The sequence below is a fragment of the Uloborus diversus genome, unplaced genomic scaffold (assembly GCF_026930045.1).
Source record: "Uloborus diversus isolate 005 unplaced genomic scaffold, Udiv.v.3.1 scaffold_1208, whole genome shotgun sequence".
Classification (NCBI taxonomy): domain Eukaryota; kingdom Metazoa; phylum Arthropoda; class Arachnida; order Araneae; family Uloboridae; genus Uloborus; species Uloborus diversus.
The window spans coordinates 28,916-56,662 of NW_026557886.1; the positions used below are offsets into that span (position 1 = coordinate 28,916).

At 31.5% G+C, this 27,747-nt stretch overlaps 1 protein-coding gene across 1 annotated transcript; it reads right to left on the bottom strand.

The window, feature by feature from the left end:
- Positions 1-847: 847 nt before the first annotated feature.
- LOC129232497 (neogenin-like) lies at positions 848-27,747 on the bottom strand (the record flags this gene model as incomplete). Its single annotated transcript, XM_054866643.1, has 10 exons — positions 848-3,470; positions 12,528-12,685; positions 14,040-14,315; positions 14,395-14,538; positions 15,378-15,482; positions 23,590-23,771; positions 24,354-24,489; positions 24,589-24,783; positions 25,609-25,811; positions 27,525-27,747. Coding segments are annotated over 10 exons (1,721 nt in total), but the record flags the coding sequence as incomplete, so codon positions are not given.

The following is a 27,747-nucleotide window of genomic DNA, read 5'->3' on the forward strand; positions in this document are numbered from 1 at the left end:
ATTGCATGTAAATTGAACGATCTCAAAAACAAATCCGAGTTTTGGAATCCAATTTCATCCGCTTCTGTAACAGCCGCTCGCCTATTTTGATAATGTGATTTTACTACTGAGGGATAACTAATTTTGAATTCATCATCATTTTCAACACTTCTTATATTTTATGTTCTAGTAGACATGCACGTTCTTGATTTTGCCATGCCCCCTCAAAAAGTGCAATTAAATCGCATCCGAGTTCGTTTCAATTACTTGTAAAAATTCATTAATAATTTCATCAGTTAATCTCAATATGTTGAAGGCTTTAGAAATTGAAGACTATAGTCAAGCAATAGAACATGAAAATAGGGGAATTATAATATTCTAAAACAGTGATGCCCAATATACAGCTCGCAAAATTGATTATTGTGGCCAGCTGAAATATCTGGTTTAGAAAAATAAATTTACTGAAAAACGTGGCTTTACTTTAATGAACAAATGTACGGTCAAGTTACATGGGTGATTTGTGAACTATTGACACCAAAGGGCAATGTTTTTATGAAGTGAACTTATTATTGGAAACTTAGTAATAATTCAATTTTTGTCCCATTATTACTATTCTGCCTTATTTATTAAATATTTATTAGACATTTAAACGTCAGTTCATTACATTTCACTATAATTTTTTAACTTTACTTGGATTTATATGCTAAATACAAACAAGAATAATTTATTAGTTTCTGCAGTGTGCACTGATATTTTTTCATTCACAAGTAAGTGCTTGAATGAGGTAGTGGCATTCACTTAAAAGTTTTTCTAAAGCTTATTTCTGAAAATTAGCAAGTTTGACATTAAATGGTACTATTCTCTTGGTATAATAAGGTCATAAAATTTTTTATGAAGTCATGAAAAAGTTTTGGAAAAGTCATGGAATTTTTTTTTATCCAAATTGAGTATGAACCCTGGAAAATGTACCAAAATTATTACTGTGTGACAAACTCAAATAGAAAATGGTTGTATAATAATGATTGACCTCAAATATTCATATTTGTGTTTCAGTAAAAGAAAAAACAATGGTTCATACTATTTTTATACTCCAAGATACATACATATTTTCATTGAATGAAAAACATGCACTTTGTTTGGAATATTTCAGAAAATACTAGATGTTCAAATTTTTCTGAAATTTAATAATAATTTCAGCAAAAAACAATTGAAATGTCTTAAATTTATTTTATTTACTAAAATGCAATAAGCTAATTTTCCATTATTGCTCCTATTTGGAAATTTGTTCTATTATGAGAAAAACTAACGTTATTGCAGATGCTTGTATCAATTACATGAATGTTAATCAAATTGCTATTTTACTGACCTCTGTTGAATTGTGCTTTCGGATATATTGCTCTTTTTTGTCTCCCATTAGTTTATTTCGATTATAAGTGTAGGATTTTGTGATTTTTCGAAAATGGTTTGTAATTTTTGTCTCCTTGTTTATCTTTAGCTTATTTTCGGATTTCCGCACACCTATCTTATAAGTGATTGAATGTGAACAGGGTGCTCTGAATAATGAATGATAGAAGGATATTTTTATCAATACAAAGAAACTAAGGTAAACACACCTTTAGTGGCCAGTGCTTCAGTAGTAGCCACTTCAAAGTTTATATTTGAAAAAATAGGATTCCAGATCTCCCAATAGATTCAAAAGTGCTTCAAACGTGCAGGCGGTAAACCTTAAAGTGGCCACTACTGAAGCTTTGCTAAGCACTGGCCATTACTAACGTGTTTACTGATTTTTTTCATTTTCATTCCTATACCAAATACAAACTAAATTTTTGTTAAAAAAAAAAAAAAAAACAGTAAAGCGTTTATGTGTTATGCATGTAAAATGTTGATTTTCTATCAATAATAAACCATATCAGTTTCAATGGCATTTATTACAAAGTCATGATTTCCTCATAATTGGGTATAAATACATACTGAATGCTTTGTATAAAAATCAGACTAATTTTCATTTGAAGTACATACATAAGTATGCAGTACAGAAAGACATGACACAAAAGCCCACTGTAAGAAAAGACATGCTGACTGTACATGGAGCAATGATATACACACTTACACAGATAAAGAATGAAAGAAGTTCTTTTACACAAAATGAAATATTCGTTGAAATATTTTGTAATGACAGAAGATTAGGTATTTACAATATTTTAGTACTCTTGGTGAATGTCTTTGTTCTTAGGTTCTTGTAGTTTGCTATTTTCTTGAAATTAAAAGTATTTATTAGTGTTAGTTTGCAGATTTTTTTTCTATTTAATATTTGCATGATTGCTTTAGGGATATCATTACTTAATTACTGTATGAACAGATAATTTCAATATCTTTAAATTGTACTTTCAAAAATTTATTCAGAAATTTGTTATGGAATCAATGGAAAAATGATGATCAAACAAGGTATCAACAGAAAATGATGCTTTAACAATAGCATGTAGAAATTGAAATATAATGTCATGCCCAACTTCTCCCCCTGAATTTTCTTAAAGATATTCTTAACTATCAGTGCATTTTACAAACTGTATTAAACGTAATAGCTAATTTTATGACGAATAATTCTGTTTTTCGAACATGTTTTTCAGTTTTAAAGTTTGAATACTAATTATAACTAAAAATCATCTCCCCTGTGAAATATCTTGAGAAATAAAGCATATACAGTAAAACCTGTCTACAATGATACTGTTGGGACCTAAAAAAACTATCGTAATAGACAGGTTATCGTTATAAACAGTTTGATTATTCATGCTGACATTTTGCTGGGGCAAAAAAAAATTAAAAAAAATGTTATAGACAGGTTATTGTTAGAGACAGTATCGTTATACACAGGTTTCACTGTAATTTGAACCTCAATGTACCCAGCTTTGCTTTATTACATGTTTCCATTAGTATATAATTGGAGGATAATTCAATTGAATTCAACAATTACCATATATTAATTATCTCTTGAAATTATCTAATTAATTATCACAATATTTTCTTTTCTTGCTATATTTTGAGACTTTACTAATTTTTTTCATGATGCTTTTTGAGTTTGAAGAGGCACCACAGTATTTTTTTTCAAGTCCTTCAGTACTAGCTTCTTAAATTACAGATGTATGAATATTTATACAACATGTCTCTTCCCTTGTCCACCAATGAAATATCAACACTTTTTTTTTCACATTTGCTTGTGAAAATTAGTTTTTATATGAGATAAATGCATAGTGCACTCAGTCAAATGACTAAAAACTATCAAAGTATATTGTAATCACAGGCACAGATAGTTATGCATAGAATTCATCTCAACGCAACTTCACAAAAATGTTTTTTGCTTCATGAAAGTATATCAGTCATTTTAAAATGCTTTTCTAGCATTCAAATTCTGATGCTGTAATGGCATTTAAATCTTTCATCAAACCCTCTAAGTTGGCCATTTCAACACTTAGGTCTTCAGTGCTGTAAGAAGGCTAAAAAAGAAGTAAAGAAATCAGTCATACAACCCAAAAATAATTTTTTACTCAGAAAGTTGAAAATTAATTCAACTTTATATAACATAAAAATAGTTATTGACATATTTATACACAAAATTACAGAAGTGTACTCAGTACCAAAATCACTTACACATTTTGATAAGTTCAGATTTTTCTAAATGCTTGTTTTAAAGGAAAAATATGAGAGGAAGAAATAAAATTTGTCATCTTTAAGCACAAAATGTACTGAATAAATGCAATTAGGATGTATTTTAGTTTTTGAATTTCAATAAATTATTTTTCTTGTTAAAGTTAATTAACAAGAAAAAATAATTAACGTTAATTAACATAAAATTAGTTTTCTGCAGTTAAAATCATTAATGTGTATCATATAAAAAATCATATTAAAAAAAAATCCTCTTTATGCTTGTTAAAATTATCCAATTCTGTCCCTGCATGATATTTAATGGGATTAATCCCAGAGAATTTCAAAATCCTATGAGAATTTTTCTATGCAATTGTTTTCCAACTTTTGCTGTTCATAAAAATGAAAATTTTCACAAGCATCATCTGAAGTCTGTATCACCTTCCTCTTACATCTGCAAGGATAAGCAGGAAACACTTTGTGTCTGAGGATGAATGGTGGATTTACCATTTAAGAACATGATAAAAATAGAGTATATTTTCTGAGAATGAATCAGTATTCTCATTGGAGGTTTCGGTTTTTTTATGTTCAGCAATTGAAAAAAATGTGCAGAAATTACAAACACTTTTGAAAACCAATATTTTGAAATTTTATGTGTTCTGGCCTACGAGACTCATTTTAATATGTGGTGCGATCCTTGCGTAGGAAAAGGTTGGGCACTACTGGTCTAAGCTGATATGGATTTTTGAGGAACTGGCATCCTTATTTCAATGGGGAGCTTTGAGAAATTTGTTCTTATTCAAAAAGGAATGTTTTTTGTGCTGTTTTTTTCAAACTTAATTTTCTTTTTTTTTCTTTTTAGACATACTGTTGATGCTATATTCTGTATTCTGAATTTTTCTATATTCTGAATGTTGTTTTTGGAGCTTCAGTTGCCTTTCTGTTTAACAAAGCTCTATTTAACAACTTTCTCTATTTAAAGATGACTTTTCATGGCCCCATATGTTCCACTGTACTTTTGAAAGCATTCTATTTAAGGACGCATTCTACTTAAGGACGATTTTTTGTAGTGCCTTGAAAGTCGTTAGAGAGCCAACTGTATTTTCTCTATCCAGATAGAGATTTTTAAAGCGATGGTTGGGGTTATTGAAAAACTGTTACCTTTTCAGTCCAAGAGTTTGTAGAGATCGATTTTCTTACTAAGATGGGTCCTTTCAGGAAAGTTTTTTCTTTTTCAAAAGGAAAGTTTTAGGAGCTATTGTCCCCAATATAATTGGATTTTTCATGCTCTGTTCTCTTATTCAGACAAAAGTTTTCCCCAGAAACATTGATTTATTTATGTCCTCAATCTAATTATGGTTTTTAGGGATTGTCATTCTCATGCTAATGAGGGGATTTTTTCAAATTTTTTTTCATTCAGATTACGGGTTTAGTAATGAAAATATTTGGGAGTTCCCCCTTTTTGAAAACTGTTGTCCTTCTTTTCAATGACGATTTATAGGTTCTGTTGGAGATATTTCAATGGCACAATTTTGGCTAGATTTCTCCTTATTTTTTCAAGAGAAAATTTTAGGCATGTGTCACATGACCTCAGTTTCTCCGTCAAGAAACGGTGTAACAATTGAGGTAGCCCATGCAGCCCAGTTTGATAGGGATTTTTAAAGACTGCTGATTTTATTTTACCAACTGTTGTACTATTTCTTTTTGGGAACAACGGCTGTTAGATTTTAGGAACTGTAGTCATATTTGTGAAGGGAAGTTTTATTCTGATAGTACGAGATCCCACTAGGCTTGACCTACCCTATTGTTCGGGTAGGTCAAGCCTAGTGGGTTTGAACTACTAGAACAAGTTTCCTAATCATCGAGTTTCCTAAAATTGCTACCATAGTTGAAGAGTAAAAGTTGTAAATAAAACTTGAAAGTAAGAATTTCTCTCTTTCACCTGAACTAATCAGGGTTGCCAGGGTTGAAAAGTGCCTAAAAATAAGTATTTTCTCCTTATTGAGTTTCCAAAAATCGTTATCATAAATAAAGAGTAAAAGATGGAAATAAAACGCTTTTAAGCGTTTTATTAATGCTTACGTTGTTTATCTTACTTTACTTTATCTGCTTACGTTGTTTTGTCTTACTTTACTGTTCAGCACAAAGGTATTTATTTATCTTATTATTATAGGAGTTAATCTTATAGAGAACTTATATTTTTTGAACTAATTAATTGGTTTTGATCATCAAGTTAGTGGTCCGGACCTGGACACTATCTCCCACCTTATGCCACTGATAAAATGAAATAAAAGCATTTTTCAATTTTACCGAAAGCCTCCAAAACTAAAATTTTTAGTAATTGACTTTTATTAGGTTAATGTATCAACACACTCAATCATTTAAAAAAAAGAAAAAAAAAAGAAAAGAAAAAAGAAATTGAAAAATATGAAAAACGGTACTAGTATTTATAATCGAACATTAATAAATATCCGAAATATGAAATAAAAGCTTACTTCTCTTCAATGTACAATTTTAAACTACAGTGAACTCGCGCGGCAACGCGATTCGGTTTATGCGGAGTTTTCCTCGAGTAACGAATTTCGGAACTAACGCGAATTCCTCACCCGCAACACACTCAATATTAGTTTTGTGAATAAACTTTCCCTTTAGCAATCACTGAAAGCGGAAGTTCTCCTCACCGTACTAGTCGAAACATCGCTTTGTCAGTGTACAAGTCGCTCCGCTTCTTTTTCATTCTAAATATGAAGTTGATGAGACATCATTTCCCATAAGTTTATCTGAAGTTCAAAAATTGAGTGAAAAATAGAAAGTTTCTGACAACTAAACAAATGTAAAGATTTTCGATATACAGTAAAACCTGTAAAGTTGACCACCTTTGTAAGTTGACCACCTGTCTATGTTGACCGCTTTTGTCAGGAACGGAATTAGTCCTATCTTATATAATGAAGGAAAACCTCTGTAACTTGACCACCTCTCTATCTTGACCACCTGTCTATCTTGACCACTAATGAACACCAAGTTTGGATTGGAGTATTGTAAAAAACCCTTTGTAAGTTGACCACTTGGTTTATTTTTTAAAATTTTATTTAGCAAATTTTTTTTATTATTATTATTATTTTTTTTTAAAGCTTTCCAAGAATATCTCTGATGCCAGACCAGCATTTTACCAACTAAGTGAAACAGCAGCATAACTAAACCTTCTTTTGAGTTTAATCACATGGGAAAACTACTAAGAACCCTTTTATTCCCCAAACTTGTTTTTCTTCTGTTGTTAAGCGAAAAAAATTTAATTTTTGATTAGTTATAAATTTTTAGGAACTATTAATATAAAATGAGTAACTTTTCATAAACAATAAGGCTTTCTTTTTTTGATCAATTTACTGAAATTTTAAATTTGCATGACACATTATATGTCATTCTGGGAAAATAATCTCTAAAAATATTTGAATAACATCTTAAATTATTGTTTCAAAGTAATGCTAAACAATGAAAGTGAGTTAAACAGAAAGAGTAGGTGTCAATTGCAAGATTTACAAAAGGTGTCATGGTGCAAGAATTCCAAAAAAAAAAAAAAAATCTTTACCCCCTTTATAAGTTGACCACCTGTCTAAGTTGACCACCAAAGTACTGCACCGCAAGTGGTCAACTTACACAGGTTTCACTGTACTAGAATAACTAAAGAGTGTGTAGAATATTGTTACAAATTCTGTAAATAGTAATTATTGTAGTAACGTAACCTGTAAATAGTTTCCCGTAATGAATATACAACCCCTTTTCATATGGCTAAAGTATACGACCCCCCCCCCTATTTCCTTTTTGTTCATTGATAAAATTGGATAACGGTCTACTATTTTCCAGAAGCGTGTGGAACAGTTGAGAGATTTCTTTCGATGTTTATAAAAGCGTCCTGCGTGATAAAAAGGAGAGTTTCGCTTGAGATTTAGAACGGAGAGCGTATTTGCTCTGTTTATAGCGAGGCATTTCGCTGTGTTGTTTTCGTATTTGGAAGTAAATACGTGTGTAACCGTTGAGTTTACGGTGTTGTGTGATAATTGCTTAATTGCTGATGAATAATTTAGCAGTTGTTAACGATTTCTCCTGTACATAGTGTAAATAAAGCTCCTGTGTTTTTATCAAGAACTGTGTCTTCATTTCAAGAAAGTGGAAGTCGCACCGAATCCGTAACAATATAATTACTGTATCCACTGTACAGTACTGTTGTAATGTTGCATTTTATTATAGCTACATACTATATGTACCGTACTGTTTCAATTTATGTCATTCTCCTTCATTGAGTTTGTGCATCCTAATAGTGCTTTTATTCAATAACACAGCTTATTATTATTATTTATTTATTTTTAATACAGTAAGATTTCAGTTCTTTATATATTCGGTAATATGAAGTTAAGAAATGGGTTGAAACAGTTTGAGGGATGTTTTTAAATGTCAAAAATTACAGGTATGTTCATGGAAAATTGTATAGATACTTTTTTGAGCCTCCTCCCCCACTCCTCTCTCAGAAAACACAAACGCGGTACTAAATTGGCAGTTATCGCTTTTTCTTTTCTTTCTAAGTCATGCTCTATTGAAGGCGAATATTTGGGAAATGTGAAAATTTCGATGCCAAACAAACTAACGGCGTCGTAGATGGAACGAATGGCACCAAAATAATATGTCTGAGGTCGGCTCGAATTTTTCAGTCTTACAAATTTGATTGGTGCAAGTTATACTTGCGTAAAACTTGCACCCGTCAGATTCGCTTGAAACCTTTTTGTTTCTTTTGTTTCTTTTTTTTTTTTTTTTGAAAATTTATTTAAAAGTAGTTTCCAGAAATCGCTACAAACTACTTTTTTTTGTATTGAACTACTCGCTACTCTACTTTTTTAAGAAAGTAGTGCACTACACTGCAAACTACTAAAAAATGTAGCTACTACAGTAGCGTCGCTACTTGTAGCACGCTACTTCCAACCACTGATGTTGCCTACCTTTTTCGGCTCCCTAATCAGGGTTGTCAGCAAATAAAAGTTTTTCAATGAGGAAGATGATTTACCCATCATTGAGTTTCCGGAAATTATTGTCATAAATGAAGAGTAAAAGCTGTAAACAAAACGCTAAAGTAAGGTTGCCTACTTTTTTCTGATCCTTAAGCAGGGTTGCCAGGGCCTAATAGGTGCCCAAAGATGAGTAATTTGCCCTCAGAGTTTCCACATAAGTTATATAAAAATATTATGAAACCAATGGTTTAGAGTTGTCTAAGCAAAAGTGCTCCAATCATAGGGCTGCTGTTGTTCGAAGCTTCAATATTGAAATTTCGCTACGATGTCGTTATGCGGACAGGTATTATGCTTGATTGGCAAATAAGGGATAGGTTCCACTTTGCTGTAAAAGACCTGGTGAGAAATAAGGGGATGTATATGCACCATTTAGGTGTAAAACCAATGTTTACACAATTTTTAACAGTAGATAATGTAAACCACTTTGAGAAAAGGGAAATTCATGGGTCGATAGGGCTTATTTTAGAGATTCTGAAAACGAAAAAAACCCGTTTTTCTTTTCAAAAAGTGGATATAATCCGCATTGAAAGTAAACTCCTCAATTTTCATTTATTGCAACTATGTCAAGTATTTCAAAAAAAAAAAAAAATTGTTTTTCCTTCAGGGAAAGCAAAGATTTTAATTTTGTTCTAATTACACAAAGTATTTCAATTAAATTCTTTGTTCTTTGGGTAGGGGGATTTTCACTTAACTCTGATCCTTTGCTGCATGACCAATGAAATTCATTCTCTCAAATTAAATATATCGTCTGATTATTTTTTGGCAATAAAAATTTAAACTTTTTTTATTTCTTTCAGTTTGAATAGTTGGAAGTGATCCGTTTATTATTTAACTTTAAATGTTTAGCTATGGTGTTTTTAAATGATTTTAAAGAGTACTTAAGTTAGATGCATTTTACTTTGATAGAGGGAGTTAAGAGCGGCAGTTGACGTCATTATAGCATGATTTTTTTTTTGCTTCATTGAATGTGCTTCAAGCATAAGTAAAATTATGTGTGCACATTTAAATTGACGATCATAATCTTTTCTCTATTTCAGGGTGGGAAGGGAAATTTTTACATTTGAAGAGTTTTTTTTTATTTTTTAAACCTTATAGTACAAGTAAGCATAGCCATGTGAGTACAGCTAGTTCTGTTATGAATTAAATGCTTACACAATACATCAGTAAAAATGATTCTTGCTTCAGCCAATTAATTCTTTTTAGAAATATTATGTTTATGAAAACAGTTTGCAGATTTTAGATGCACATCATTTTAGTATCACATCAAATGAATCAATATCATCCTTTCTTCTTGCTGGGCTGATTTATTTTGATTAATGTAGTCAGATGTTAGATGTAGTCAGTTAATGTTTGCATAATGTAGTCAGAAAGTAAATAACGAATTAACTACCCTTATACCGCAGTGACCCGGGGGGGGGGGGGGGGGGCAGAGTGCAGATTGCTCTATTGATTGTACCAGTGTACTTGGGGGAGATGGGAACCCCTGCTTATACCATTCAAAATTTATTGGAAAGTGCAATAAAGTCATGTCATCTCCATTTTTCCAGATTGCGTACCTATGCACATTAGGGTGTTTCAAAAATACATGTAAAAAAAAAGTTTCTCCTAGATACTGGGATACCATTCACTATTTTTAGACTTTGGATAGCATTATACTGGAAGAATTTTATCTTCCTATTTCAACTGAAAGAGGGTACTCAACCCCCTCCGCCAAACTTCAATAGTATGAAGAGGGGGGCTGAAAAAAACATATTAAACTGAAAAAACAATGCTACACATTATAATATACACTAGAAATATGCATATACATTGCAATAAAATAATTATTTACGATAAAATAGCTGGGGAAATTAAATATTTCTCAATTTGTGGCATCTTCTGTGATATGGCTAATGTTAAATTATGGGGTCTTTGAGCACCGTCTTAAAATTTGAGTAAGAAGCTAAAACTTTTACAGTATCCACTATAATATTAAAATCTGTTCGCGTGCGTCTGTCCGTCTGAAGATCGATCTTCTCGAGAACCACTGCGAATCGAGAGTCAAACGAGATACCGATCAATTCGAAATTTTCCAAAGAAAACAATAGGACCAATCTCGTAATTGTGCGACTTTAATTAGCAGAGATAAACGTTAATTAACATAACGTTGTTCAGGAATTTTTATTTCTTTCCTGTTGCCATTTTTCATATGAGTGAGCTAGTAAAATTCTAATAAATGTTTTAAAAGAGATTTTTTGGTTGCTGTCCAAATCTTAAAACAGCGTTTCCATCTAGAATTTCATTTTAAATTAGTTTAAAATTGGTTGCTCTATTCGGACATAGCCTTTATTTTATCGTCTGTCCTTTTTTTATTTTTTACATTCAACGTTCTTAACTCTTTTAAGCATATGAAAGTTGTTTCTTTAGCTATGTTTATTGATTGTAGTGTAAGATTATCATTCATCGGCCTCATATTTTGGTACATTTAGGATGTGCGACTAATTATGTGCTATTTGTTGGACTTTTTCCCGTCATAGGTGTGTGTTTTTGAATTGTAATAACTCTCTTTATCCTTCCTGTTTCTATTTTTAAAATACAGTTTGTATCGTTAAAAGAACACGTTAAATTAAGATTGTTTGGATTTCTTTAAGTGAAACTGAGTTGAACAAAAAAGATTGTTTTTAAGGATTTTAACTAAAGCTAAATTGGAATCTGATGACATGGTATTAAATTAATGCTTATTGGCATTTATTTAGTCTTGGTGCTTTAGTTTCACGTAATCAACCAAAAAGTGTGTGTCATTTTATGTAAAAAGCCGATTGTAATTGTACATCAATGTTTCAGATATAATCTATCAGATGTGATTCATTTTAATGTGAGCACAGATTATAGTTGATAATGCATATATTTTCATCTTTTGTGCTAATTGAAAATACTCATAAGTTGTATCATTGTTAACCATGATTAACGTTAAAGAGATTTTTGCCAAAAATATGCTCTACTGGTGTTTTGCAAACCTTGCATTGTGCGCATTTATTTACTCCTTAGCGCTTTAGAAACTGATGTCAGAGTAATACAAAAACATCAATTGGACATTTCTTTTATTTTTTAAGTAGCCCGTGCAACGCCGGGCATGCAGCTAGTAATACTATTATTAAGTGTAAAAAATAGGGGGTGTTCTGAACTCTAGCTGAAAAAAAGTTTTTTTTGAACCACCCTAATGCATATGTTATTTCAGATTCAATTCTTCTTAGAAAGAGTTTTAATTTTAACAGAAAAGATAAGTGAATCCTCTCTTCCCTCCAAACTATCAAGGTTGAATTAAAAGAATAGTAGTATTAAACACTTTTGATTGCAAGGAAAAAATATTTGCAAATGTACTCTGCTTAGGTGTTGATTGAAACTGAAATAAGAAGAAAAAAAATGTGACATCAAATCAAACACATATTTAATATCTATTTACAATGGCAGAATAAGATTATTATTTTAGTTTTAAATATTTTGAATTAGCCTTTAACTGTGGTATATTTAGAAAAGATGCATAGTAGATTAATATTTTAGACGTTTTTAAAAGAATTAGAGAGGGAGAAAGATGCATTCTTTAAAACAGTATTCCAATTCTTTTTTCCTACAACACAAATGTTATGTGACAAACTTGCTTGAATCAGGTTTGAACAGTTTGTTGTTATAAAACAGTTCGACAAGACCCTGGCAGAAGGACTTAATTCAATAATTACTGGTTATGCATTGCAGAACTAGGCAAGTTGAAATTTGTAAACAGAAGTGTGGTTAATAGAAATAGTAAATGCACTGTTAGTGAGAGATATAAGCGAAGATGAAAGAGAAAGAGCAGCAATAGAGTTAAGTACCTACAGGCAGGTCCTCCCTGTCACTGCAGCCACCATCCTGATGTCTTGGCATCGTTGAAGGCCGAGATTTTAGAGTGGACTGTTGAGATGAAGGCGTTGCAGGTGATGGACCACCGGTAGCTAAAAGCTTCTTCTGAGGACTGGCAACTTGTTGAGGTTTGACTAAAGTGAAAAACAGGAAAGTGAAAGTCAAAGGTTGTGTCTTTGTGCAGGAAAAAAAAAAAAAAATCTAACATCCCACTCTCCGTCTGCTATCCTTTTTCCAGGGGTGCTGGCCTGTTTCTACTTCTGAATGAGACATTTGTGTTCCCCAAAACAAATGTATGCAATTTTAATAGCTGTTTGCATTTTATAATTATTTCTTAATTTATAATGCTCAATATTTGGCAAAGAAGGAGATATTTACAAGAATGGGTACAGTAAAAAACAGCAGTATAGTTGAACGTTTATAGATTGTCACCCTCCTTTATATTAAGTACATTTAAGAAGAATCTTGAACTAACCAATGGAGTCACAGAATAAACCCTTATACCATATACCTATCATATTAACCTGAATTGTAACAAAATTTGGCCATAAAAACTAAAAGAAAAAATTTGTTGAAGTTGTGCATAATATTGTAGAAAAATAAGTTCATGCATTAGCTACTACATATGAAAAAATATATAAGCTAGTTGGATTTTATAAATTAGAATGAAATATATAAAACTTTTATTATGCAATCAACTACTGTAAAGCTAAAGCAGGCAAGATTTTTTTTTTTTTTTTTTTTTTGGGGGGGGGGGGGATGGTACTACAGAAAATTAATGCATAAAGTGATATAGTTGGATGTGTTCATTTTACAATTAAATTTGAAAAGTCTTGCCATGGTGTTAAAAGAAATGTGAGAATTAATTCTTTAATTCATTGCCTGTCACACATTGGACAAAGACAGACTAAACAAAAAAAAGGTTAAAAATAAATAAATAAAAAAAATCAACATTGGATATAAATTACAAGAGTTACTACAGTTAAATTGCTTACTAAAAATTCATTGTAAGAAAATCAAATATAGTTGAACCTTGTTAATTTGAATATGCTCTAAGTAACTTACTGCTAAACCAAACTATATTCGTGATCCTCTTCCTATTGCACTTAAAAGTAATGCTATTTTTTGTTTTTTGGATAAGACAAACTAATTTTAAAAGTCCCTTTGAGTTCCTTTCAACGAGGTTTGACTGTGTAAAAAATTTACTCCCTCCAAAAATGCAGTAAAATTTATTGCTTTCCAAGGACATTGCTTGATTTCCAACTGTCATAAAACTAATAAGATAGTTTCTTTAAAAACAAAATATTTCTTGGTGGGTAGAAATTAAAAAATGTATACTTTGACAGAAAGTGGCAAAAGTGTACCTTAACACATTTTGTTGGAATGCAATATCAATAAATCTACTGCAAATTAATTTAATTTGATTTCTTTGGTTCACAACTAAGTTTCATTACATATTTGAACTAAAATGTGGTAAAATAAATGTACCTATATGCCTTGGTTGGGGTGTTGTTGGGGCACTTTGGCAAGGTGGTGCTGGCACACTGAAAGACTTAAGAGAATGATTTGGTGGTTTTTTGCTCAGAGTCCCTGATGCAGATGTGGATTCTGCAGTTGTGTTGGTGTTGCTGGAGTAAGTGGCATGTTGACCTGTGCCCAGCACAGATGCACCACCAAGTGTTATGTGGAGAGTGGGAGATGTTACTTGATCATATGGATGATGAGTGCGAGCAGATGGGGATGCAAGGGTTGATGAAGATGAACCTAAAAGATGAGTTTAGTGGTCAGCATTCTTTTATGTACAGGGAAAAAAAGAAACATTAAAAAAAAAAATCATGCTTACCGGGATGCGCAGCATCTATTGTCACATGGGCATGAGGAATGTTGTACTGTGTCCTTGGATAGACTGGTCTGGCCAAGCCACTAGATCCCATTTCATATGGTGACTCTAAACCGCCATTGGGTACTGGAGTTGTCGCTGATAAAGCTAGTATTTGAGTCATTGTGTTAAAACAGTATAACTTTAGAAATTACAGTTGGCTCTCTGTTTACGACTTTCAAGGGACCAAAAAATATAGTCCTTAAGTAGAGAGTGTCCTTAACTAGAATACTTTTAACATTATAGTGGACCATCTGGGACCATGAAGAGCCGTCGTTAAATAGAGCAAGTCGTTAAATAGAGCGTTGTTAAACAGAGAGCCAACTGTACTTTATAAAGCAAGTATTTGTAGCATTTAAAGTACAGTAGAACAATTATCCAAAATATCCAAGCTCCTACCACCTGAATTGCTGATTATTCGAATCTCTTCCATAATTTCTGGGAAGAAAAATAAGACAAACATACTACGATTCAAAAAATAATAATTCTTCCCATGCGCAGTATTGTTATTCTCTCAGCCAAGCTAGCATAGGTGTAAGGCGAGCATTATTTTGATGATGAGTCACCGTCTCATGGTGCAGTTCTGTTATCGACTTCAAATGTACAGCACTTGTAAGTAAGCGTAGCATGTATAAGTGCTGCCTCTCAATTTAATTAACTCTTTTTCTTTAAAGCTAGTTTTTTTCTCCCATTTTTAACATACATACAGCAATTAGTTAATTGACTCTTTTTTTTTCTTGGGAAAGTCCAACAATCTGAGTTTTTGATTATCTGAGGGGTGTTTGGTCTCAATGGATAATTTGAGTTCTACTGTACCAAAATTTACATTAAATGATATTTTCTAAATATTTGATTTATATCCTATGCATTTACTTTTTGAGTATTGGTATAATTATTTGATGAAAATGGTTAATTGTTACGCGAGTTTAATTAGTGGGATTACTTACTGGGAGGAGGTGGAGGTATGGTGAAATTTTCTGGATGTATTAAAAATGATTTTACTCTGGAGGGACTAGTATCACACATTCCATCTACTAATGCAGCCATATCATCTACTTGTACAAAAATTCAAAACAAAACAAAATGCAATAAATAAAAAGATATATTAGAAACAAGGCAAAATTATAAATCAAATAAATTGTTCAAACAATAATAACTTGTCAAAACAAAGAAAAAAAAAATGTAGTAATTGAAATCAAAAACTTAAAAAAAACCCAAGTTTTTATTGTCATTTTTTGTAAAAATAAAAATATCATAATGTTTCATTGTAAAATTTAAAGGTATGATGTCTAACGTGCATGATCCACAGTTTAACATGCAAATGGGAAGAAAACATTCAAAAACTAAAACAAAATTAATTTTTAAATGAGTCGAGAAATTCTTTCTTTTCCTCTTTTTTTTTTTTTGTTGCATAAACCACTATGGAAATATAATCACTTATTAACCTTATCCTGAGTGGTATTGGTTTTAAATATGACAGCATGAAATTAGTTACTTAGAAAGTATAGATTTAAATGTTGATATGGTTTAGTTAAGGATTTCTTTACAAAGTGAGAGTTATTATTGCATTTTTCTTCTTACAGATTAAATGTTTTCTACTGATTTTAATGCAGAATTGCTAAAAAAAGCAGTTCTAATTCAATTCTGTTATTTTAATTTTTATTCTTTCAAATAACTGACATTTTGTCTATGAAATTATGAAATGTTTCAATACATTCAAGTGGGAAAAGTAAAATAATAAATAAAACAGGGTTCTGCTGTGAACTAACTTCTTCTGCATAAAATATACATTAAAATTACATGTAATCTTGGAAGATGTGTTCTTGTTAAAGTGGTAGGGAGTTCGAGAGAAAAAAAGAGGCGCTAATTAAAGAAAAACAAAAGTGCTTAGTACACTTTATGATAGGGTAATGTCAGAACTTTCACCTATTCATATATGTTGTGAAATATTTATCCATGTCATTAAAAAATTGAATTACTTCTATAACTTTAAGTAAGTGCAAAGTACTGGATGTTTGTTATAGTAGGTAACCCATCATTGATTTTATCTAAATCACAGAGAATTGAGCCATTATTTTTTTCCTAATTGTGTGTCTTTTTTTGATTTCAAGTTAACTATCATGTATGCAGCAAAACTTGTCAGGAGCTACCACTATAAGATCATATGTTGGTTGCTCCTGAGAAGAGAACAATCTGTCGTTAAGAGAGGCGATGACTCAAAGACAGTGGTTGGAAAAACTACATTTTATTTGTAGCGAACTACAACTACTTTATTTCAAATGTAATTTAACTACAACTACTTTTTTCAAAATGTAGCAACTACAAACTACTTTTGAAAAGTAGTCGCTACTTCGCGCTACTTTTTAAAAATTAAAAAATGAAAAGCATACACTTACACACCGTTTGAGGGTTGAACGAAAAAAGTCAAGAAGTGATTTAGAGTAATAATAATATAGCTCATTTGAACACGGAATATATTAATAAGGATTATTTATTCTTCCTTAACTTTACTGAATCAATTTGTCATTCGAAACATTTTTTAATGATTTTTACGAATATTTGCTGCAATAAATTAAAAGTTGAAGGTTGGAATTAAAAGTTGAAAGAATTCAACCTTCAAATTTTTAACTATTTCCTGACAGTGAATATTTAATTCAAGAAGTACAATTCGGCTACTTGAAACCGTAAATATATGCAGGCGTAATTTATTTAAATTTTACATAGGCATACATACACATAAAATTGATTAGATGATGAAAAACATATTTTAAACGAAAGAGAAAAAATTTAATTTCCCTTGTAGAAAGTGATTTTAAAGGACCTTATATTTTGTAGGAGATAATTAAATGAGTTTGAGCTTCAAGTTGCGGGTCTAGACATGGACACCATCTACTTTTTTATGCCACTGATAAAATGAAATAAAAACTTTATTCAATTTTACCAAATAACCTCCAAAACTTAATATATTTAGTAATTGTCTTTTATTATGTTAATGTGCCAAAACTCAACCAGTAAGAAGAAAAAAATAAAAAATAGGAAAAATATCCCAAACGTTACTAGTATTAAAAATTAAATATTAATATATATCCGAAATATGAAACATAAGAATGGAACCTAACTAAGAATGGATTACTTTACTTCTATGAGCAATTTTAAACTGCAGTGGACTCGCGCTGCAATGAGATTTGAAAAACACCAAATGGCTATATAGCGAGTTTTAGAGTTAACCTTTAGCCATCGGCGGTACATATGCTGTACCGACAAAAAGTGCTCTCTTCCTACGGCTGTGGTACAACGTCTGTACCAGTCCTTCCCTTCCCCCTCCAGTTACTTCCCCCAGCTGATAATCCTTTCACACACGCCTACGCAGGGAGAAAATGAATGAAACGCACTACACCCCTTTTGGGGGTCTGTCAATCAGAGGCGTTTGGCATAGTTTTGTTCCCAGTGAAGGAATGTGTGGTGAAGTTTCGAAAAAGAGGGGAGAAAGAAAAGAAATAAAATACTTGAAGGAAAGAAAAATTTTTGATAGCCTTTTTCTGTTTAATAACCCAATAGTAAGGCTTCCTATAATTAATAACAGCATATTTTGCTGAGTACAAAACACCTATTTAGTTTAAGCAGTGTAGATATTTAGGGAGCAGAGGCAAGAAACATCATTCTCCAAAATATTTCTTTTGTTATGGTTTTATTAAACACTTGAAAAGCATATCTTATTTTGCTAACTTTTCGAAAATGGATATCATGCTGAATAGGAAACAACTTATCAATTTGCGATTTGCTACGTTTCATTTATTTCTTTATTTACTTTTTAACTGAAAATTATTTGTAATACCGTTTCAACAAAACATGGAAAACATTCTAAAATCAATAAATTTGAAAGAGAGGTTCAATTAAGAATCTGTGTCGTGAATCTTTTGTTTTAAAAATTGAAAGTTAGACTAAATGCTCATTTTTTTTTTAAATAAAAAGAGTCACTAGCACAGCCAGAATTATCTTCTGGAGGGGTTTTTCCGTTCAAAACGAGGCTTTTAATATGTAAAAGTTATTGCACTAGGGATGGCAAGAATGTTAAAATCAAGGGCTCTGAGGGGTGTTTTTACCCCCCCCCCTTCGCTACGTCTCAAAATCTTCTGTGATAATTGATCACTTATTGAGTGAAAAGCATAAATACCTAATTTTGATATTTTAGAAAATATAAATGTATTTCCTTGATATTTTGTCTATAGCGAATATTATTTCAGTAGAAAGTTAAAAGGACTAAGGATATGCTGAGTGAAACAAAATAAGTATGGTACACCGGGGCACGTTTACAAGGATTTTTTTTTCGCTGAATTTTTTAATTTTATGGTTCAACTTAGGAATTCTTACACGTTATGGCCTTATAAAGCAGTTAATAAAGTATAAATTTGTGCATTCAGTTTTCCCCCTGTTTGTATTTAAGGGGCTTAAAATGTTAATTTTTAAATCAAAGTCGGTTGCTCCTCTTTCTTTCTTGCGCAAAAAAAAAAGAGGTTAAGTGAAAAGATTTATAAGAGCACCTGATATATCTTACTCAGTTTTCAATGAGAGTCTAATGTCTGTTAATTTTTTTTCTGTTAATTAATTCTTACATTTGGAACTGTTTATGCCAGTAAAAAATGGAAGAAAGAGGTTGGTTTTCTGTTTACTCATGCGTATTTTTTTTACTTCTCTTACTCACAAATAACAACGTACTGGGTAGTGAAAATGTATTATAAAGATAGTACATAAATAGGAAATGTTGAAAAGAGGAAAGACTTGGAATCTAAAACAAATTTGCCCAGATATTTTTCTTGTGCATTGTGAAGGGAGCGGAACTTATTCCTTCAACAATTACTAGAGGTATTTCAACCACAATTAGAAGAAAGAGTGAATGGGGATATCAGGGGATTTGTAGGCTGTCTCTCCATATTATCTCACTCGACAGTGATTGACTTTGAAACGCCTCTAACAGCTTCATATACAAAAAAGGGTGCCTTGCATGCTCTAAAAGGTAGATAAGCGCTAACGTTCTTTATGTAAATGAATACGGTGTTCAAGCATATTCCGCTTGCACCTGCTCAGAAAAGCAAAGCAAGGAATTGTTCGCTATTATTGTGGATTCTTTCTTGGACACACGTATTAGTGTCATCATTTTTCTGAATAGCCAAGCTGAAAAGCAAAGTTGCCTCCCTTGAATCTAAGGTATTCTACATTGTATTTACAATGGCTTTGGTCTCAGTTGAACGCTATTTACCTCCGCATTTTAGCGCATAGATAAGGACATCTGGCATTTATTGAATCCAGTGGTCTACCTCACAAATAGAGTTTGATATTTATTATTTTGTTGTCGTTAGCCTTAGGTTAGATGAGAAGCGTTATTTCAGTGATTTCAATTTTAAAACTGAACCAAATATACTTACAGAAAATCTAAACCTCTAATGTAATTACTAATTTTATTGCTCATAAAAATGTATCGTCGGAAAGGACTCACAGATGAAGAAATACAAAAGTTGATGCAAGAACTAGACGATGAAAACTATGCTGATAGTGAGTCAGAGTGCGAGGAGGAGGATGAATCGTTTATGCAATCTGAGCTAATCGACGGAAATGAAGAAAATATTATCATCGCACCGGAATTTCCAGAAAATTCTTTTGAAGTTGGAGCCTTAGAAAAGTGGGATAACCCAAAAGTCTCTGATTCTCCAATGAAATTCCAATTCACTTCGCATGTTGGCGTGAAAGTAAGTGTGGAGGAACTACAAGAAGAGAAAGACTATTTCAATCTCATTTTTACCAATGACTTTGTTGAATTTTTATGTAAAGAGACGAACAAGTATGCTTCTCAGACTTTGCAGCCAGTACATTTAGGAAAAAGGAAACATGTTTTAGAATGGAAGCCTTGTACCACTGAAGAACTAAAACGTTTTATTGCTTTGACCCTTTTAATGGGTCATATTGATAAAGATGATATTTGTGAATATTGGTCGAAAGACGAACTGATTGAAACGCCTATTTTCGGAAAAAGCATGTCCCGAGACAGGTATTTACAGATCCTTAAATTTTTACACTTTGCTAACAACGAAATCTCGCCAGACCGAAACGATCCAAATTACGACAGACTGTGGAAAATTAGAGAAGTATTTGATCATATAAATTTATATTTTAGAAGCCTGTATGATCCCACAGAAGAACTGTCCATTGATGAAGTTATTGTGAAATTCAAAGGTCCTGTTATTTTCAAACAATATATTCCAAAAAAGCACAAGCGATGGGGTATAAAAATTTTTAAAATTTGTGATAAAACTGGTTATACTTGTCATATGCAAGTTTATCTTGGTAAAGATAACTCACAAGGAAGTACCACTAATTTATCATCACACAATGTGGTAGTAAAAATGTGTGAGCATTTCAAGAACAAAGGGCACAAGCTTTACATGGACATCTTCTTTTCTTCCCCATTGCTCTTCTCAGATCTTTTCTTCAACTATAAAATTAACAGTTGTGGAACCATACAATCAAACCGAAAATATTACCCAAAAGAATTGTCAAAATCTAAATGTAAACTGCAGCAGGGGGAAGTAAAATTAAAATATAATGCAACAGGGCTTACAGCATTATGCTGGAAAGATAAACGCGATGTTTATATGCTCAGCAACATACATTGTCCGGATTTGAAAACTAGCAAAGATAATAAAAAACCAGAAATTGTAGAAGATTATAATCAGCACATGGGATATGTGAATTTAAGTGATAGGATGGCCAATTCGTATACCTTTGGGAGAAGAACAATGAAGTGGACTAAGAAGTTATTTTTCCATCTCCTTGATCTAACAGTATTTAACTGTCATTATTTGTTTAAATTAAAATTTCCGAAAAGCACCCACAAAACATTTCGCAAGAACCTCATCAGACAACTTCTAACTATATCAACAAGCATTACAATAAGCCCTTCAACCAGTAATATGTCCGTTCAATCACCACTTAGGAAGAATATTTGTATAAGAAATTCTAACGAAGGACATTGGCCACAAGCAATTAAAAATCGACAAAGATGCATTGTCTGTTCTAAAAAAAAATGTGCAAAGGCGCTCAACCATCATATGCAAAAAATGCAATGTTGCTCTATGCGTTGATATTAATTGTTTTGAAATTTATCACGAAAATTCAACGGACGCTTAGGAAGTTACGCAGAGCTTTGCAAATGCGTCCACCAGGTCAAATTTCGAGTTGGGGGAAAAAAAAAAAAAAAACGGAATGGGGGGGGGGGGGGGGGGAGGGGGGGGGCTATAATATATATGTGTGTATCAATATTTGTGTGAGTGTTTATGTTTATTAGTTTGTACCTGAATACGAACTTAGTGCTCTTTAAATTGTGTTAAGCTGTAACAATTTCTTGTATTAGAATTGAACGTTAATAAAATGTGTAATTTATAGAAATATATTTCTTTCTCTCTCTGTCTTAAGCATACATATGTGTCAAAAAATAAATGCATTTTTGTGGTTGATTTTTCACAGGCTCAATTTTATGTGAGAGGAGCACATACAGTAGAAACACTTTTACTTTTATCTCAACTTAAAAAATTCATACTATTAATGTCAGTAATATTATATAAAAAAATGAGAAAAGAGAGATTACACAGAATAACTTAGTAAGTCTGCACAATAAACTTAAAATGTTTTAAATTTTTTCCAGTGTACATATACAACATTATTGATGAATTACAGTTGAACCCTTTTTATGTAATAGTATTTTAATGTTTAAAACCATTGAAAATTGCTTCTGTGATCTCTGATAAAAGAATCTCTAGCTTAATGGAAAATTCCATTAGGCGGGCTTATTTGTAATGAGTAAGACTGTCTTTAAGCATATTTTAGCATATTCACTAATACAGTCGAAACTGTTTATCTCGAAAACCTCTCGATGTCAAAGTTTTCATTTTCCCTGCACATAAAGTATTAATTCAATGTTTTCCCCCAATGTTTGCCTCGAATGAAATTTCCTGAAAACCTGTATATCTCGTTATTCGCGTTATTAAAAAGGGAATATGATCATGTATTTTATCAACTAATATGGTTGAAACATTATTCTGATAAAACTACTAACTGCTGATCATATTGAATGTAAGTTAGTTAATATTTTCTCATATTTTATTGTTCTAGTTACGTTTTAAGTATGTCGACTTGCTTTTGAAAAACGTGTTTACAGCAGTGTTTTTTAGAGAACCCCATAAGGAACAAGGAGGGAAAAAAATTATTTTCAAACCATTGAATAAGTGATGACTAGCCAAGTATAGTGTCCCACTATGGTAACCCTGTATTGCGGAGAGCTCAGCGGTCGAAGTGGACATCGCCCCCTTTATGCTATCCTATTCGGGGGGGGGGGGGGGTGAAGGAACTAAGAAAGCTTTGAGCCGTAGGGAGAGGGAAAAGATAATTGTATAGTTGCCGTAGCCTAAAGGTTAATGCAAATTCCTCACCTGCGACACGAAAATTTTCGGAACTGAATCGCAATCTTAAGTATTGCCTTCTTTATTGGGTACTAAATATTAGTATCGTGAATGGACTTTTTCTTTTGCATCACTGAAAGCGGAAGTTCCTCACACCGTACTAGTCGAAACATTGCTTTGTTAATGTACAAATCGCCACTCCGCATCTTTTTCATTCTAAATATGACGTTGATGAAACATAATTTCACATGAGTGGGCTGTTTATCTAAAGTTTGAAAATGAAAGGAAAAATAGAAAGTTTCTGACAACTATAGATATTTAAAGATTTTCGAAATGCCTGAACAACTAAAAATGCACTGAATATAATTACTGCATCTATTGTACAGGTCTATTTTAGTACTGCATTTTATTACTGCTACATACTATATGTACCATACTGTTTCATTTTATACCATTCTCTCCCACTGATTATGTGCACCCTAACGGCATTTTTTTTCAACAACACAACTTTTTAAACTGATGCGAGGAACGCATCCCTCGTGTAAATTGATATTCGACTGTATATACGGATGACATTAATAACAAAAGCTTTTTTCTAAGACATTGCTAAAAGATTTGAAGAGAAACTGTAAAGTTTAAATTTGCATGAGTTGTTAAACACTACATAGTTTTGATTAACTCAGTAAATAATATCTGAAAATTAGTGTACCTATGTAAGAACCTTTCTTTTTTTCCATGATGTCGATCATAACGTCTGCTTCGTGTGGATTTCGAGGCAATCCTGAATGGTCTCCTTGCCTAATTTTTTCTTTTAACTCCATTTGATCATGATGAATCCATAAATCTGGAGGTTTCAGCTCCCGAGCTGTTGCTTTAGGTCCTGCATATCTACTATAAATAAATGTAGGATGATAAAAACTACTGATAAATAACAATAATATTAACAATATAAATACGTTTTTAATGAAAAATTTAAAGAAAACATAGCAGCAAAGCCTAGCAAAGGTGTTTTGATGTTAAATTCCTACCCTCAAAACCGTTTGGGTTTTAACCATATTACCAATCCTAGTATGTATATACATGTAAGAAGTTATGGTTGAAATATCTCCTAGAAGAAAATTTTGGTTGAATTAGTGCAACCAAAAATATACTAATAAGCTTCAAAGGTTTTATGTTTCTTAGTGTTTTCACAATTATTGGACAGTTTCTTTTTTAATATTAATTTTAGATAACATTTATTATGTTGGATTCTACATAAATTTAAGATTTCATATAGTCGCCTCGGAGCAACAGTGAGACATCTAATCCCAGGAATAACAGTAAAATATCCCAGTGTTAATTTGAGGCAGATATTTACTTTGCTATGTGTTGGAAGTGAAGCATTTATTTTGTAATTGTACCTTTAGTTTTTTAAATTAAGTTAACAATGTATCAGGAAAAAAAATCTCATATTAATAAACATAATACGATTACCTATTTTTCTGTACAGGTGCCAAATAAGCATTATGTTTCTTTCTGCAAACTATGGAAACTATTATTATGAGGATTATTACGACAACTCCTCCTGAGACTGCAGCAATGATTATGTACAAAAAATTGTTTGCCAAACCTGTTAAAAAAAACATCCTATGGTGAAATATCCACATTCAATTTATATATACTGAGAATACTTGCAATATTTAGCAATAGTGAATATTCAATCAATTACCTGGAGGTGTTTTATATACTACTTCAGATGATAGAGGTCCATATCCTTTTGTATTTCTTGCTTGTATTTTAAAATAATATGTTGTATCTGGCATGAGGTTGCTTATAATTGCTGATAATTTGTCGCCAATTACTCCTTCCACTACCCAATCTCTGTCTCGTTGAGTATTATCAGTAGTATAAAACACTACATAACCTAAAAGGAGTACTTTCAATATACATTTGACTTTCTAATACATTAGGAAAAATATGTATATTTTAGAAAACTATGCAAACCCAATTAATCTCCAACTGAGTTTTTCAATAATAAAATTAATGAATGAAATGGCAAATAGAATCGCAGAAAATCTGAAATAAAAGTGATTTATATTCATACGTACGTAGTGGATTTTTCGCAGTACTGCATTAAATTTAAAATTAAAAAAGTATCTCTTTAAAATATTGCAGAGATTTTCAGGATTTTTTTAAAAATAATAACTCTTACCTAAACCACAAGCAATGAGAAAAGTTTTAAATAAATTTTAAATAATAAAGTAATAAAAAAAGCAAATACCTTAGAGATTACTTCTGCAGTTTAAATTCTTGATTATTTTAAAGATTTAAATTATAATTTTGGTTGCTGTACATATTAGTGGGATTGATTGTTTTTTTTATTAATGTTTTAAAATATTAACTCAGTTTATATAAAATGGCAATTGTTTGTAGAATTATAATACTTCAGCTCTGCTTAAGCATCAGTGTGATTGATGCCCCAGTAAAATATCTGGAAAATTGACATAGATACTTTGACGTTGTTACTCATATTTTATCAAATTAATGCCTTTTAAGTTGAAATAATTGAAGTTTTAATGAAGAGCACAACAAGAGAAAGATACTGTATGTATGTTTTGTGTAGGTGTTTTTTTTTTGTTTTTGTTTCAATGTACTTTTACTGAATATATGTGCTTGGGAGTTTGTATAATACAGGGAGCACAATACACTTTCAAAAACATCATGTGAGGAAAAAATATAAATATTTCACCTGTAATTTGTCCGTTCGGCTGCTTAGGTGGCTGCCATTGCAAACTAACAGAAGAAGAATCATCCTCAGATGGAATGAGAGTTAAATCTCTGGGTGGTGAAGATGGTGCAGCTTCTTGAGTAGTGTTTATTACACTCATGCTCCATGTACTCTCTCTTGTACCTTTTACAACTTTCACACTGAATTCATATTGAGTATTTGGCCTGAAATGTAGAAATAAAGTACGGTGAGAGCTCTTTGAAAGAGAGCATCTATGAACAACTATAAACTTTAAAAGATAAGTAATACCATAAAGTAATAAAGATAAAACAAACTCAAAGAAAAATAAATATGGCATGAAATTTGTTTTATTCATTGTAGATTTCATGAAAGTAGGTGTATTCACATGTTTATAGCGCTGTACAAGAATTTGTAAATTATTGTTCATTTCATATCATTGTTAATAATTGCTAATAGTTTTCTTTTTGCATAACAGATACACAGTTTGTTTTTAAAAATATTTCTTAAACTATTAGAAAGATACTAATTTGCAGCCTAAGCTAAGTATAAGAGAGATTTTTTCCTGCTAGAAAATCAATGTTGTTAATAAGGGAATATGGGCTCTTTTAGTTCTAGACCAACTTCATATTTTAATATCGGAATAGAACTAAGTAAAGAATTATGAGGACAAACAGATGTATTTTTAATGCTTCTGCAAATATATTTTGTGCATCAAAAGTAGAAAATCTGTGACTAGGATTCACACATGCAAGTTACTTTTTTATTAAAAAATAAATATATTTTTAATCTTTGTAATTAGCACAAAAGTAATTAAAAAAAAATCTTACATGAAAAAATACCTTATTTAATCAATACTGTGCATTTTTTACTGTAAGCTATTCTCAATGGATCTTGCTGTTAAACAGTACCCAACAAAACAAAGAGGATTTTGTGTGGGCACATAAAAATCCAAAATTCATAGTTTGATACCCTTTCTAGCCAACTACGTGAAAAACTTAAGTATTTTCTGATGACTTATTCACTGTAACTTGTCACAATTTATCATTTTATATCATTTTATGCACTAATTCAAACTGAAAAGTTTGAGACAACAATAATGGTGGGCAGTGGCGCCAGGGGATCCAAACCCCTCCTATCGCCCCTAAATTTTTTTTTGATTGACTATGAGAGTGTTGTGAAGGTTTATAACAACACCCTAATTTTGTATAAGAATTTGACTCCATTATTTTATAAAAATCGACAAAACTTTATTTACATCACATATACTTCAAGAAGTCGTCATTTTTATTTTCTCAAGACCAAATTTTGTGGAACACGATCTCGTGCGTCTTTTTCACTTTTTTTAATTACGTGTTGCCATTCGGCAGTTTGTGTTAAATAGAAATAAAATAATTAAATTTAAGAATTAAAAGACATAAAAAATATTGATGAAAATATAATACTAGAGAATTATCATTACGTGGTAATAATTTTGACTGAGAAGGGCACTTCAACTATAATCCTATGTATGTAGTAGGTTAGGTAATTCCAAGCAAAGGTAATAATAATTTCAGATTTCATAAATGAAAAAATAAAATTTATTTTCTCTCTTTCTTCCCTGCAAAATCGAACTCTTATGTGAACATAAATTGTTCTAGACTGATGATTTTGCTACATTGTTTTTATTTATGAGAAAAGTAACTATATTCATTATTGTGCTTTCAGGTATTTTAGTTAAATATTTTTAACTTATAAGGTTATTTTATTAACTAATGTAAAGTGATTATTCAATATTTAAAAAAAATTTTTTTGTTCCCAACAATTGATAAAACGAAAGAATATGTTTGGATGCGTGTTGGAGTATGATATGAGAATGGTGGAACTTCGACTTGTTAAAAAAAGACAAACAGTATGTTTAGTTTTGACAGACGACCTACCTTAAATCATCAATCATGCAGTTCAAATCTGTTGAATTGAAGTAACGATATTTCGGACTTGAACTAGTGTATGTACTATATCTCACTGTGTAATAGCGACTATCAGTTACTAATTGATTCCTAGATAAAGTACTGTCTGTCCAATACAAAACAACTGTTGAGGAAGACAAAACTATAGCTTTAAGGCCAACAGGAGGTAACATAGGTGTCAAAGGCTCAGGAG